At 35.3% G+C, this 16404-nt stretch overlaps 1 protein-coding gene across 2 annotated transcripts; it reads right to left on the bottom strand.

The window, feature by feature from the left end:
• Positions 1 to 106: 106 nt before the first annotated feature.
• TUBE1 (tubulin epsilon 1) lies at positions 107 to 15075 on the bottom strand. 2 transcript variants are annotated; one of them, XM_028104270.2, is made up of 12 exons: positions 15001 to 15040; positions 14827 to 14900; positions 14204 to 14256; positions 12218 to 12275; positions 9183 to 9298; positions 7591 to 7712; positions 5456 to 5643; positions 5064 to 5239; positions 4109 to 4249; positions 1671 to 1811; positions 915 to 1089; positions 107 to 599 (listed from the first exon to the last, which is right to left on the bottom strand). In XM_028104270.2, exons 1-12 carry the CDS (start codon positions 15023 to 15025, stop codon positions 441 to 443), a joined length of 1428 nt encoding a protein of 475 aa, XP_027960071.1. In that variant the 5' UTR covers positions 15026 to 15040; the 3' UTR covers positions 107 to 440. The 2 variants fall into 2 exon arrangements, with proteins under 2 accessions (XP_027960071.1, XP_027960072.1); XM_028104271.1 differs by lacking the exon at positions 107 to 599 and adding an exon at positions 1208 to 1280 and having other exon boundaries at positions 1005 to 1089; positions 15001 to 15075.
• Between the last annotated feature and the right edge of the window lie 1329 nt (positions 15076 to 16404).

Raw genomic sequence — 16404 nt, 5'->3', positions numbered from 1 at the left:
AACAAAACCTCCTTCATAGTTGTAATAAAACCTATCCTAGAAAAGTTAGTGGGTATTACACAGAAGTATTTATATTGTGTTCTAATACTCCTTGTACTTTTAAAAAATCAGGATAATTTAAACAGAATATAAAAAATAAATTATAAATAAATATAAAAATATACCTTGTTAAGATTTTTCTTGCATTGTATTAATGCCTAAATAAGAGACTATAAATTATTTTCCTGAAGACAAATGTTTGAAGTTAAGGTAGTAGGACTTCACTAATTTCACAGACTGGTATCACCCACAAATTGTGATGAAATGAAAATCTTTTTTTTTTTTTAAGACAAAATGCTTTCTAATAGGAAAAGTGCAAACTGGGTATTCTGAAACAGAAAAGGTGACAAAATCCAGTGTAAAATTAAGAAAAGTAAAAGTTCTATCTTGGGGTTTCTTTTTTACACAGCTATGCTTAGTCTAGGAAAATCTTCCACAGGCATGCTTTTCGTGGCATCCAGTTGGTTGTATTCCTCTATGAGCCCTGATAAAGATGACACAGCTTCCATGAAACTGCTTTCTTCCATCCCTTCAATTTGTAGATAGTGATGAAGATGAGCCTATAAATAAAAAACTGGATAATGTTGACCATTTTCAGAAAATTTAATACATAAATAACTATCCTAAAACATAAATAATTCTTTATTAAAGTGATACTTCACTCAGCTTTACAAGAGAAAGGAGAACTCAAATCCCATAAACTCACGAGATTTCTCCTTTAGATAGTCTGAGTAAACCTCTCCTCTTCAGTTATAATCAGTACAGTGAATAGAGCAGTCAGGATTGCCTTTGATTTGTGATAGTGTAATTTGTGAGAAGACATCTTAAACAGCCAAAATAAACACAGATAGTTACAAAGGTGTACTGATAATTACCTTTTTCTTGTAGAGCCTCATGAATCTCTCTTTCAGTTCCATGAAGGTAGGCTTCACGCATGTGTTATTTGCTAGAGCTAATAATGAATGGGAATGGCCCACAGGAGGTACTGAACACAGGCTGGTTTTCCAGCCTTCTTGATTCCAGGAGACAAACTGTAGAGAAGGTTTTAATCTGAGATACAAAAACCCAAAGGTGAGAATGAAGGTACTGAATGTATCTGCCATATATGGCAGCAGACATTACTGATGGTACCATTCTAATTGCTCAGTATGTAACATAAGTTACCTACTTTTTACTATTAGCAGTATCATGGTACAGTCTGACAGTGAGCTAAGGGACATTTAGTTAGGAGGACATTAAATCTGGGGATGAAAAAGAGATGAAAATATTACAATTAAAAAAAATTACAATTTTCCTTACTTTGTAATTCAATAGAGTAGTTTTCCTAAAAAGACTGTCAAAAAATAGTAAAACATAAACTTAGAAGCAGTGTAGTGGTAGTAATAAAACAGTTAAATTTTCTGAACACTTTCAGAAAATAAAGTATTTCCTATATCATTCACTGTTCAAAAATAACAATTTTGTACCATTATTCTTATTTTACATTTGAGAAAAATAAGGCTAAGTAGTTTGCTCAAGGTCACCCTTTAGGTAAGTGGCAATGCTAGAATTCGAAGAGAGGCCATGTGAACTACTATGCTACACTGTTACAAGTAGTACACATAAATTACCATGAAAATATAAAATCAAACCTTTCAATATTTCTGCGAAGATCTGAAACCTGTACATTTCCTCTAACCATAAGGGCACAGGCGAGGTAGAGACTATGTTTGGGGTCAGCCCGAATTAGCTGGTGATCTTTACTAAAGGCATCTGAAAACATCTGATCCAACCTAGAACAATGAAAGAATCACTGTTTATACAAAATATTATTTCTTCTATGTAGAACTACAAAGTACAAAGATAGTCACCTACAGGTAAATAAACTTCACATACAAACACCTTCTACACTTCAGCTATCATTTTCTCAAAACAATCTTGATGAGAAATATGAGAAGAGAGGAGGACATCTTTTATCCTTTATTTAGAGAGGAAGAAAAAGGTGCCAACATACGTATATCTAATAATATACAGGATCCAGGGTCTTTAATATAGCCCCAGCCTGGTTCTTAAATCCCACTTAACTCAATACAAATATAATTAGGTTCCCTAGATAACTCTAGATTCTGTGTGCTGAATCTATATCATGTCTGGGAAGAGCTGCAGAAATCACAGTGTTACCTACTCATTCAAGAGATATTTACTAAATGCCTTCTATGTGCCAGGCACTACTCTTAAGTGCAAGAGACCCAGCACTGAACAACAAACATTTCTACTTTACTGGAGCTTACATTCGATCTTGGTTATGTGACAGCAAGAAGAATAGAAAACTCCTTTAGGGAATGGTGAGCTGTGGGGTGTTCGTAAATCCTCTGCTACTGTGTTCAAAATTTTGGTGTATATGTGCTTTTGGGCATTTTTATGGAGTTAAGGAAACCCAGAAAAGGATAAGAACCACTATACAGCAAGTGGGCAAACTCATTCTTGATTTATCCTCTGCTGCAAAATATAAAAACTAGCAAGGAGCTATGTATAATTTTGGGATACTTATCTTTATTTACATTAGAAATATGGAATTTCAATACACATATACACACTTCTCATATGTGCTTATTTTCATGTGATAAAAATGGGATGAGGTACAGGACTGACATTAATAAAAGGTACAACAAAAACCATTCTCACTACTAATAAGATATTAAAGAGTTTTAAAACTGACTTTTAATAGTACAATTTTAAAACAAATTATTTTACTCAAGGATAGATAAACGTGTTCATGTGCTAATATGACAGCCTCTGAAATATCTATAGTACAGCAGGAAAAAAAGGGAAAAAAGAACACAAAGAACACTGTGCCAAGTTCCCTAAGAGTATAAAATCTTTAAAGTCCCTTATACATTTTCACAAACAATTTTAAAAATAAACCCTTGTAACAAATTATGATTATATGAATACAAAATGCTGCAACAGTATAATTTTTATCAAAATATGCCAAAAGCAGAATTGAAAGAAGTTTAATTGGCTTTGAAACATTCAGGTTGAAGGACCAAGTCAGACATTTTTTTCTTTATGCTGAACTTAATTAGAAATTCCCTGTCTTTATTTTTTAAGAATTAACTTTAAATGTAAAAATGTCTGGACTATCACTATTGTACAATAAGTAGTTTAGCACCAGTTTACATTCTTTGTGTCCACATTTTATTTAAATACACTAATTTTTAATATGCGGGGCTGATAATAACAGTGAACATTTAGTGAATGATTACCATGTTCCACATACAATGCAAGTTGCTTAACTTAAGGTCATCAGCATTCCATGCAGAAAGAGTCCTATCTATTAGTTGGCATAACTGTTTATTTGTTAACAGCTTAAATAAAAGGTAATAGCGCTGTGACATTTACAGTATAGAATTGTTATTTTGCCAAAATTTAAACTATAGAAAAGATCTTTAATCTGGTTATCATTTACATACTTTCCTCTTACAGAGTTTGACAGGACCTTTTCCCTCAGTCAACTGTGGACGCCAGTGGGACCTTTTCAAGCTTATCACTGTATATGCTCAGAATATTTTTCAACTACATTTTTTTGTTAAGTAGACTAAGTTTTATGCTTATAAATGACACACAGTTACAAAACAAGGTGTTCTGGAAATTATATATAGCAGCTACCATAAACAGTAACACTGGAAAGCCTTCTACGGTGCTGGACTGTGATAAGAGCTTTAAAGATACTCTTATTTAATATACCCAACAAGGGTATGAGGTAAGTCCACCTGCCCAAGGTCCTATAGCTATTGACAGAATTAGCATTCAGACTTAAGTATGTCAGACTTCAAAGCCCTGAAATCTTTTTCAATAAAAACCAAATCTTTATGAATTTCATTAGCTTAAAAATTTAGATTTAATGTCAAATGGTTTAATATTCACTTTTTAAACAATGACTTGTAAAATAAAGGATTCAAAAAATGAAAATGACACAAAGAAAATGACACGAAAAAATACCCAGAGTTACTACAAACTTAAACAAAATTTTTTTTTTAAAAAGTAATTCAAATTATCAAGTCATTAGAATAAAGTTACTGCATCTTACCTTCGGGTAGGAATGTTAACATCTGCCAGTGTATATAGAGGTGTTAGGCTTGACACAAGATAATGCAGTTGAGGAAAAGGAACTAAATTCATGCTGATTTCATTAAGGTCCATATTAAGGGACCCTTCAAACCTTGCAGAGCTAAAAAATTAACATTAAAGCAAGAGAAAAAAATTTAATGTTAAAATTTTATACTTTGAATGTAGCTTTATTCAGCAGGCATTCTTAAATCCTTTTGTACACTGTTCTTCAGTAGAAAATATATGCTCCTTTTTTCTGTATTAGTGATATTTAGTATCATGAATATCATGTATAAAGGTAATTAAAATATAACACACAACATCTATAGCAATTCTTATTTGTGGATTATATGACGTGTAACCAGCACACTATCATGTTGCACATTACACATATAAAAATATCTTACTTAAAACAGACTGAGTTAAACCCATACAGGTCAATATTTAATAAGTCTATAAACTTCACTAAGTTCTTCAAGGGTCTGCCTAATGTGCTCTATAATTTGGAATATAATAATGCCAAAGCAATCCTCTAGATCAAAGTCAAGGATATATTTTGGACCAACTAACAATAAGGAGGTAAACATTAGCTGCTTTAAAAAATGAGGACAGTCTACAGCAAAGAAAATATGCTTACTGTTATCTAACCAAGTTCTCAAGTGTTTATCTGTGACAAACTTTTTTCATTTAACACCTATTAATATTCTCTGGAATGCACCTGGGAAAATGCTGCTTTGTAGTAATAGAAATGAAAGTTCTGGTGTATCACTCCAAGATCTGAAAACGCTAGACAGAATAAAATAAAATAAAATAAAAAGAAGCTCCTGTGACTTAGGAAAACTGAAAAATGCTACTACAAAAATGCTACTGCAAGTATCATCAGAGGCCAAGTGAAGTTTTTAAACTGTCCTAAGTTTTGCAATTAATAGGATTACCTTGTTAGGTTCAGCAGCAAATTGGCCACGATGTTGTTCATTGCATCAAAGGGCTTCTGGTGCCGCTTTTTAACAGCCCCAGCACTTGAAGTAACCAGACTCTTTGGCTTTATAGTTGTGCCCAACTTTCCAGAATTCACCATGAGGTCAATTTTGCTAATGATGTCAAATAAAGACTTTTAAAGGAAAAATATTGGGAGAGAAGCTATTAACAAGAGCAGACATAGATGACATTTTACCAGGAAGGAAAGAAGAGAAAGAAAAACAATTTAAACTTATTTCTCCTCTTAGATAGGAAGGCTGAAAAGTGAAGAGAATGTTTCCTATGCACATATAAGCATAACACAAGACTGAATGTTTAAATACTCATAAATTACAATGTTATTTCTTACTTGGTTGTCAATGGGCAACACACAGTCTGCATGCTCATTAAGTTCCTTCATTGCCAAGATGCTATTGTAAGGTGAGGTTATGACATCATCCTCACCAGAAGGATAAACTGATGTCACGAATCTGTATACTTCTGGGAATTCATCCTCAAGCAACTTTAAAAGAAATGTGCCAAGTCCAGATCCTGTTCCTGAGGATTAAAATTGCAAAAACAAAAACAAAAAAACCCAGCATAAATGATTCAAACTAAAATTGTGAGGAACTTGGAATTTTATGGCTTTTTTGGGTAGGAACATACATTAAAAACCAGAGCATTATATAGAAGACAGTTTTGATTCCATTAAAAATTAAACATATAAACACATACATATATAAAACCTATAAACAAAATGAAAAAGGCAAACTAAGAAAAATATCTCCAACACATATGATGGACTAAATTTCTTTAATAAAGAGGTCTCACAAATCAACAACCAAAAATTCATGAATAATACAACAGAAAAATGGGTAAAGTATGTAAATATGTAATTCATAATAAATGGTGCATAGATGTGAGGATGCTCAACTCTTCTTCTAATCAAAGAAATCCAAATTTAAACAATCTAATTTTGAATGTATTAATGTTTTAGAATACTGTTAGTGACAAGTGTGGGGAAATAAACCTGTGTATACATTGTTTCTGATAATATGGATTGGTGAAATAATGCAGGAAACTTTAATAATATCAATCAAAATTTAAAATGTACATATTCTTTGGTCCCATTTTCCTTTTGGGAATATTACCTATAGCTATAGAGGCATAAATGAGCAGAAATGTTATGTACCAGATGTTCAAGTGGGGACTGTTTGCAATAATAAATACCATAAACAACTTAACATCCACTAATGGAAAATGGACTTCAAAAATTTTTATATATTAACACAATTGAATTCTAGGAGACAGAGAAGATACTGAAAGGCATTTGGGAAAGACATAAAGTGAAAAAATGTTGGAATAATATGCATTGCATGATCTTATGTTAAAATACACACACGCACTTTTAAAGGCATAGAAAATATCTGGAAGGATATAGACATAGGCAAACTTGATTACCCGTGAGGAGAGAGACTAGGATTTAGATGTGGGACAGGAGACCATTTTTAACCTTCACTATTATTTATTTTTGCCAGTGAATTATGAGTATAGTCTTCTGAGATTCTGAGTAATAGAGGGATTAAAAAAGGCACCATAATGAACTATAAATCAAATTGGTTTTTTGAAAACTTATCCAAACCTGCAGGTTAATTATACTAGTACAAAGAAAATTTATTTCTTAATTTAATGATTATGACGGTCCTCTAAAGGCATGGTTACATAACAATTATAACTTTAATTTTAAAATGTTATCACATTGAATAATACGTATAAAAATCAATTTATAGAACTTGCTGAATATAAAATCTTAATCCGAGCTTGGAGAAAAATAGCATGATGAATTTTTCTTTTAAAACTCACTAATCCTATTGGAAATTAGCAAAATACGGTATGTTTCTATTTCATAAAACAGAGGAGCAAAATACTTCATTTGCAAGGTACAGGCTTCCCTGGGGAAAGAAAGCAATACAGATCATTTATTCTAGGTCAAGGTAATTACTATGTAAGTAATGATTTAAAGGAGCTGACTAAAAGGATTTCTTTTATCTATATTTCTTATTGGACACAAGAAAGGTTGGGAAGGCAGTTAAAGAGTACTGATATTTCTTAGCAAGGGTACTATGAACAAACCAGAAACACTTAGCTTCTAGGTGGGATACGAGACTATACACAAGCAAACTTTAGGAGAAAGTCAGCATTCCCAGAAAGCTCTCATGTACTGAAATGCAGCTGGAAATTTTAAAAAAGAAACAAAAAGTGGAAGAAGAAAAAACTTCAGATTCAGTTGTACTGACTCTTAAAAGGCCTTCAATTTATAAGCAATGGTAATAGCAACAAAATTTGACAAGAATTTAAAGAAGCAGTTATATATATACTCAATCACATACAGTGTTAAAAGTTGTACCTTTATTAAGCATAGGTCTGAAAACAGATTACTGTTTGCAAAATGAATTCCCACTTACACTGTCACATTATTACAGGGAAATGAGTGAGTAACTTTACCTCCTCCCATGGAATGTATTATAAAAAAACACTGCAAACAATCACAGTGCTCTGCCGACTTTCTGAGTTTCTCCAAAATCTGTTCTTGATAAAGACTGCCAAAAACTTTGTGCCCCACAGCCCTGAAAAAAAGAATATAAATCACAAAAACACCCTGGCATTTATTACTTCAATATTTTATTATTTCTGATCTAAATGAAAAGACTACAGAAAACTTGAAAAAGCATTTTTACTATATTAATTGTTGTTTCATATGTATAAATCATATTGTGACATTTCAGAGATACTAGATAGAAAATGTAACAAATATAAAGATCTATAATCCTCAAATGTCCTGATAAAATAGCTCATTATCAATGGATATTAAGCTATGGTTTTCTAAATTTATCTTCTCTTTTTTTTTTAGGTATAAGACTTTACATAATTTTTTCTCATCTCCATTTAAAATGAACTCTGATCACAGTAAGTTTTACATATTAAAAAGCAGAATGTGGTCAACTAGAAAGACATTAAAAATAAAAAGTTTTGAACTAACATATTGGTTTAATACAGGCGAAAACATTGGTCACACCATGTTTTCATTAGTTGAAATGATACACAATAGAAAACTGATACTCATAAGGCTCTGCAAGCCTTTTTGATTAATCAAATTTGCAAGGAGCCCTTTGATGCATTAAAAATTGATGAGAAAATGAATGAATGACGTCCACGGTTGTGTAACTCAAAAAATTACAGAAAAAGTTACACAATTAGTGAAAAGCCAGTTAAGTGGGCAGGTGAATTCATTTAGTGGCTGGTTCTCCCCAGATGGATTTCTAAGAATGCAAAATGTAAATTCATACTTTAAAGGTTCATTTATTAGAGTCATCTCTACCCTCAACGTGGGGCTCGAACTCATGACCCTGAGATCAAGAGTTGCACGCTCTTCCAACTGAGCCAGCCAGGGACCCAGTAAATTCATGCTTTAGTAAAATGATATTACTACACATTAGGAACCTGAGAGACAGACTGCAAATAGATAAAATAGTAAATATTAGACTTGCAAATAATAAGAAGCTACTTAATTTTTAAAAAACAGCAAAAACAGTCTCAATGTAAATTTTCAAATGATCATTGTTAAAGCTTTTTACCCCATTAAGGAGAACAGGTATATAATTTAAGAGCTAAACATAGCCTTAGGCTGAGCTTAAATGCTGGGATACTGGTCTGGCTTGCACCTCTTATCAGTCCATTCAAGTTGGACCAGCTGGAGAACTTGAGAGAGTCATATAATATAGGTAAGAGAACAGTTTATAAAACTAGTTAAAAATTTGTTACTAGTATTATGTAAGAATCAATTTACAAGGAATTTAGTAAATCCATTTTTCATGATTTTTTCTTAAAAAAAGGTGAGAAAGAACTATGATACAGGTGGCTTTTCAGCATTGAGAAATCCCATCATTCATCCAGGAAAAGATGATGGGCTGAAAAGCCTAGAGGCAGGTCTGGCAGGTTAGATCTTGCTTTCATGTCAGCAGGACCTATTAGAATAAAGGAAAGATCATTCATTTTTTTCAGATGACATTCAATTTTTGCATAGAGCATATTCTCACCAATTATTGCCTGAGCCAGAAATATCAGTGATGAGCTGCTTGCTATCAAACACATCTCTCAATGGTCCCTGCAGAATTTCATTTACTACCCCTTCCTCCATGTCAATCAAGACAGCCTGAGAAAGAAATAAAATTGAATTAGCGTATTTTTCTTTAGAGCTAATAACTCTGTAAATAAATTTATGAACTAAAAGTTGCATTGTTCTTTTTATAGTTTAAGCTTAATCAAATCTTTATGTAGAATCTGTTATATGAATGAAAAAGTCATTTCACTCTGCTCAGGAGGTGGAATACAATTAAAAGGTGGGTTCTAAACTCTTATCCTACTCCGAAATACCATGTGGGTGCGGAGGGAGGAACTGAGTAAGCCCCTCAACTGATTTTCTAACAATTCTTTTATCATGTGCCTATGTGACTGTAAATGTTTTGAGAACAAGGTCTCAGAAATTTAAAAGGTGCCCTAGCCAGAAAAAAATTCTCAATAAATGTAGGGTATGTTAATACACTTGCTCACCAGGAACAACCATGCTGCTCTTCATGAATTGCAACCCAAAACTGTCCAATTCAAATCAGTAAACTTACTATCAGGTGCAAACCAAGGCCCTGGATAGAAGTCAAAGATGACAATCGGTCTCTACACCCAAGAAAATCTAATTCATTACCGCAAACATTATTGACATGGGAGATAACCTTTATAACTAAGAAGAAAATGAGAATATAAAACATAAAATTAAGTATGGAAAGAAAAATAGAAAAGATTGAAGGGAAACACAGCAAAATGTAGGCAAGGATAGCTTGGCAGTAGGATTATAAAACCCCTCCCCTCACTGTTTTGTACTTCCCATCTTTTCTACACTGAGGAAGATAAGTGAAAAGGTAAAATAAATACTTAAAAAAGCTGAAAAAAGTTCTGAAATAACACAGTACACTACAAAGCTATAAACTCTTTGATTCAGTGTCACAGAGCAAGTGCTTGGTTTACAGGCTTTTTTAGTTCTTGTGACCCTGTGACTTTAAGCACTTCCAGTATTCTAAGTGCTTTGTTATGTATTACCCCATTTGATCCTCACAACCTTATGCATAGGTACTATGATTACTCCCGCTTTGATCACCCAGCTAGTAGTGATGGAGCAGAGATTCAAACCTGGTTAGTCTGGCTGCAGAATCTTCAGTCTTAACCACCAAACTCTATGCTCTTCTTTTTTGTGTGTGTGTAGTTAACTACGCTACTATAAGCAAGCAATTGAAATAGTCTTACCCAGTATATTAGAAATATTCTAACTGTACAATAGTATATCACAGTAGTATATTAGAAAGACTGTAAAATTATGTATTACAAATGTGCTCTCTTATATACAGCAAGCAATATACATACACTTTATGTATACTGGACTATATAGGGTTATTTACTAGCAATTTAGGGTTTTTCTAGGATATTTTATAATATGCAGTGTTACCTAGATGTTGACCTTAACACCTAATCAACCATAAGAGAGACTTCACTGTGTGGGCAAACTGTAGTATATTACAAGTTGTGTTAAGATTACAAAAAGAAAAAAAAAATTAGCTTATAATGGCCTTGTTCCAAAACAGACTTATTTAAGAGAATTTGTGGAAGATTACCCTCAGTTACCTTGCAGTCTGGCAAAGGAAGGAACAGGCAGAATACAAACTGACATTCAAGCACCTCTTTAAGTCAGTTTTGATAGAATCATCACTGTCATCGTCACTGAGCATTAAAAACGCTGACATGGTATAGAATTTTAATTCTAGTCACATCAAGTCTTTGTTTTTCATTTGGAAATTAACTGAGGAGGAATTATTCTGGGTTCCTCATGCAGCCAACCAAGGTCTGGAGTCACAACTGTTCCAGGATTTGATGTTTATTGTTTTCTGCCAAAGCAACCTGGTGATAGCTTTCTGGTCTTTGAGCTCTCCCTTAAATGTCATATAGGATTTACAAAACTCTGAGTATTTGCCCGTTAACCTAGGATACTGGACACAGTGGAAGGACCTAACCACCAAGTTATCTTGTGAAGCCTAGACTCTTCAGTGATCACAGCCACATAATACCAAGACTCCTAAGGAGAAATGGAAGAGTACCTTCCTAGGACAAGTCAAAGGTGACAGACACACAATGATTTATTCTTTCCCAAAGGCATTTCCTCCACCTCCTACCTTGCTCACTGATAGGGTCCTGGGAAAGAGCTCAAATTAGGAGGGCTCTGGGAAATGTCAATGTCACTTTTTCTGTAAGATTTGGATTGGGATGTTGGCGCTCTCCATAGCAGGCAGGATACCAACTGTTAATCATCTGAACAGCCTACGAGCACATGGTCTCTGCCACTAAATTTTGTTTTCTAAGGACATCAGAGATTACAGATACAAGGAGACAGTTCCGAGATACCACAACATGATTGCTTTTCACTCTTCCAGGCACAATTCCAGGTCTGATCCTTATTGTCTCAATTCCTTCCATCCAAACTGCTTTTCTGTTAAATTTATTGATCTACAACTGGAAAAAGCAGTTTGTTGTAGAGAAACAATCGCGGAAGTGTTGTTGGAATGAGATTATGACTAAATATGGGCTACTGACACAAAGCATTTTTGTTCAAGAGGTCTTACATGGTTATGGTATTCACTGTAACGTGGCTGGATCTGTGCTTTGTACTGGGAATAGTAACTGATGCAAAGAAATGTTCCATTATCTTCAAATGAAAAATTAACCTGCATTAGTACGTGTTTGAGGCTTAGAATTAAGAAAGCTCCTTTTGTTATCATTTACCCAGATGTGTATTTCCCCTGAAATATTTATAAAAAAATGCTAAAGATAACGGTGTTTTTAATTTAAGCACAAAATTTCCCCCCCAAAGTTCCAGGTAGATATAAATGTCTGCCTAATTATATTTATATTAAAATGTGGCTTAGTAAATATTTTTTAAATTTTAGAAGTTAATAGTTTATTCTGATAGTTACAGAAGTATAGTTATTTTTAAAACACACAGAATATAAGAATCCAAGTATACAGATCTTACTCGTGCTTTCAAAGAACAAATTTTCCCCTTGGAAATACTGCCACCATCACCAACCACTCTGAAAGATAAAAAACGAGAAAAGGTCAAAAGATCTTCCAAGGCTAATGCTACTGTTAGGTAATAAAGTTAATTCCCATTTATATAATAAAGCTACTTACATGCCTGGTGAGGTAGACACAAAAGGCAACGTAGAAGGTGCCAATCCCATTCTTCTCCCTTGTCTACCCTCCCCTTAGGCTGAAAAGTAAGGTACTTTTTTCCCTGGCTTTTTTATAGTTAGGGCTGGCCATGTAATCCAGTTCTTATTAATGAGATAAAAAGGAGATATTCTGGGAAGCTTTTCTGATAAGGACGACCAGATGCAGTTGGTGCCAACTCTTCCCTCTTCCTACCTTGAACATGAATAAAGATATGATGCATGGAGTGGAGGCTGCCACTTTATAGTTATAAAAAAATAAACATGAGGACAAGAAGCCAACACAATAGGAATAATGAAACGAAAGTACCTTGGTCTTTTAAGGCATTTCTCCAAGGCTAAATCACCTGATTTCCAGATTTCTTTATATGGGATAACTGGATACTTTGTGTAAGCCACCATTAATGAGGTTTCCTATTGTAGCCAAACATACATCAACTGGTATATCAGTTATATATCATTGAGTATCTATGGCTATTCCTAGAATTTCATGTTGAACTAAAGTAACTACATCTATGACCAAACACAGGGTATGAGTCAATACAATTTACAAGACAATGTATAAAAGGAAGTTGAATTGAGCATAGATGATGCTATAGATTGGGTTGGTAAACTATGGTCCTTGGGCCAACTCTGACCAGCTGCTTATTTTCCTAAATAAAGTTTTATTCAAACACAGCCATGCCTACTTGATATGCACTAGCAAGCTATACCTGCATTCCTGTTACAACAGCAGAGTCAAACAGATGTGACACAGACCTTATGGTCTGCAAAACCTAAAATATTTACCATCTGGTCCTTTGCAGGAAAGGTTTGTTAACCGCTAGTATAGGTACATTCCTAGTATGCTATTAAAAAGGTATGGTCATGGGCGCCTGGGTGGCTCAGTTGGTTAAGCGACTGCCTTCGGCTCGGGTCATGATCCTGGAGTCCCGGGATCAAGTCCCGCGTCTGACTCCCTGCTCAGCGGGGAGTCTGCTTCTCCCTCTGACCCTCCCCCCTCTCATGCTCTCTCTTTCTCTCTCTCTCATTCTCTCTCTCAAATAAATAAATAAAATCTTTAAAAAAAAAAGTATGGTCATTTCCTCAAATAGATATACAAGTATACACAAAAATGTGGTCTTGTTTTTGAAATTTTTTTTGTACTAACATGGAACAGATGCTGGCAGGTGTTGCTAGTACATAGAAAGAAGAGTAAAATGCCAAGACTCATCTCCCCTTTTTGGATAAACTTGGGATTGGGGAAATAAGAATGCCCTCATGTTAAATTATCAAACAGAGTACAGGAGAGTACAGTTATGTAGTCACCTTATTAAGAAAGACTAGCTCCCTAACTGAGTCTTAACTAAGTAATACTTAATGAAAGGATTGGCCATCAAGAGTAAAGGGGATGAGAGTGGGAATTTACTAAGAAGGGAAACACATAAAAGGAAGTATTACAAAAGCAAATTTGAGTCTCTTAACAGTATTTAGGGGAGAAATGTTCTAGTTCACAAACAAGAGGGAATCCTAGATAAATAAAAATAAGAGAAGGCACACTAAAGGTTCTTTTTGTTCCTTCATATGGTCTTAAAAGGAAACCTGCTGTCCTGCTCTGCAGAATAATATGAGAAATATTAATGATATGGGAATAATGAGAAAAAAAATATGCCTTCAATAATGAGAAAAACAAAAAAGCCAGACAACTTCTTTATAGTTATCAACTGTTTTATTGTCCTTTGAAGAAGTCTCACCCAATCTGATGACATGAAAAGAATCATGCTACGTGATAGACTTCAATCCCATCTTACCTGGTATCCACATTTCTAAAGAAGCTGCTTATTGCCTCATCATAAATTCCTTTCTAAAAAGAAAAAAGTATATATAACATTGATTAAGTTTTGTCTCTTTCCCAAATGAAATCCTTTCGATTTAATAATCTCACAATACTGTAATGCCTGATATTTGGCTATGAGAACAACAGCAAAAATGCAAGTTATCATAAAGTGCTCAGACTGATTCTTCCTACCTAAAGAATAAATGCCATAAAACCTATGGATTAAGTTTAGCAGAGGGTGCTGAAGAAAGGAGTCCCCATAGGATTGTAGAACAGGTGCGTCAAACGAGAGCTTTGTCTGGATTCTTGGTGATCATTTTAAAGTTGATTAAATTCAGGAATATAATACCACACATGTTACCTACTTTACAAAGTACTTCCCAATACTATCTCATTGCTCTTCACAAGAATCCTGATAAAAATGAGACCCTGAGAATCAGGGAGACTTAAGACTAAGGTCTTTGGCCAGCGTTTGTTCTAACGCCAACAAAGGTTTAAAAACCAGTTTGTTCTTTCCTGAGAAGATCCCATACACCTTATGCCGGTCAGCTAAAAGGTCAAACGGACTGATTCTTGCTTAGGTGGCGGGGCCGGTACCTGGTTGACCGCGGCATGCTCCCTCAGCGCCAGATCCCAGAAGCAGCAGCCGATCTGGTTTCCGCACTGGCCGACTGCGATCAGCGAGAGGAGGGAAAGAGAGTAGCCATTAGGTGGCAAACAAGGCCGCTTGGCTGCGCGGCGACCGAGTGCCCACCCTTCCGCGCAGCTTACCCTGTACGACCACCGACTGGGTCATGCTGCGGCGCAGCAAACCAAGGTACTAGAGACAGCCCGCGCCCACTTTCGTACTTCCTTGCAAGCCCCGCCCACCAGCGGCGCGCCTGGAGGAGCCGCGAAGCCGTAAGTCACGCTGCCGCCGCAAGTCACTGCCGTCGCAACGCTCTTCCCTAGAATGAAGCTAAGTTTTTCCGTCAGAAGGGCGCGCAAAGGTACTTGCGTCCCACCGTTACCATAGCGACTGGGCCTCCGGACCGTAGATCCCGCTGCTTGCCAACATCTTTGAGCTTCTGCAGCTCCGGAGGCTGGGGTAACTGCCGGGTAGCTAGGCTTTGGAGTGGGATTTTAAAATGTGTGTCTTCAAAAGTGTTTATGGGCTATCAGAGGTTTAGTTTTTGTTCACAGTCTCAACCCCCTGGGAGGTGGGTCAAATTCCGTTTAATCAGATTCCTCGGGACGCTCTGCTTTCGTGCGTCTATCCAACAAGCCCTTTCTTCTAACAGAAAACTGTCGATGAGCAACAAAGAAACCCCAAATAGGCGTGTCAGGCTACAACCGAAACTAGGTAGTTTATACACTTTGACAAAAAAGCGCTTCAGAGACCCAGTCAGTGTTCGTTGAAGCTGGATACTCCCGACATTAACTTCCAGGCCTTCTGGAGTATTCAGAAGAAATCAAGACATATATCCAGCTCCAGGAAGACTACCATCTAAGATACACACGAAGTACTAAAACAGTTTTTGTCTTACAATATTGTGTGGTGCTGACTGTAAGTTCAGTAGGATTCAGTGGATGAGGATGTAGATCAGTAAATAGAAGTCTAGTGGAAGAGATGAAATTAAAACTAGGCATTTGATTTATGTAAATTAGATGGAAGGAAGAAGACGGAAAAATCAGACATTCCGGAAAATTACCGAGTACCGAAAATTGTCAAACATTGAAAAACACTCTGAACTCTTACTGACCAATTTAGACCAGATTTCAATTAGGAACTCCATCACTTCTTTACTGAAATAATAATTTCCACAAAATTCTGAGGAACTACAAAATCCTAGGAAGGTGGTGGGGGGATGGTGGAGAAAAAACAATAAGGGTTTGTTAGACTCATCTATAGCACATTCAGTACTGGAAGACATTGAAAATATATTGCAAAGTTCTGAGGGGGAATAAAATGTGTCCCAAGGAAATTATACACCCTTGACTCTCCAAGTTGTCACTTGAATATAATTGGAATTTATGGGGGCTCTATCCATTTTTATTTCTGTTGGCACACTGCGTTTCTGAGCCCATCTCTCTTTCATATAACTTGACTAACACAGCCATAGCAACCAACGTTTTACCAACATTGTCTTCTAACCTCTTCCCCTCGAATTCAAGTTCATTAGTAAATAATCTGTC

This window comes from Eumetopias jubatus, unplaced genomic scaffold, assembly GCF_037043125.1.
Source record: "Eumetopias jubatus isolate StellerSeaLion01/CBP00866 unplaced genomic scaffold, mEumJub1_p1.0 scaffold_6, whole genome shotgun sequence".
Classification (NCBI taxonomy): domain Eukaryota; kingdom Metazoa; phylum Chordata; class Mammalia; order Carnivora; family Otariidae; genus Eumetopias; species Eumetopias jubatus.
Note: the sequence above shows the minus strand (reverse complement) of the source record. Positions and strands in the feature narration are given on the sequence as shown.

Coding starts and splice junctions, on each gene's coding strand:
- TUBE1 (XM_028104270.2), bottom strand. CDS start 15,025: ATGACCCAGTCGGTGGTCGTACAGG. Junction 5,240..5,455: donor TGTTGCCCATTGACAACCAA/GTAAGAAATAAC, acceptor TTCCTTTAAAAG/TCTTTATTTGACATCATTAG. Junction 4,250..5,063: donor TTGCTGCTGAACCTAACAAG/GTAATCCTATTA, acceptor TTAATTTTTTAG/CTCTGCAAGGTTTGAAGGGT.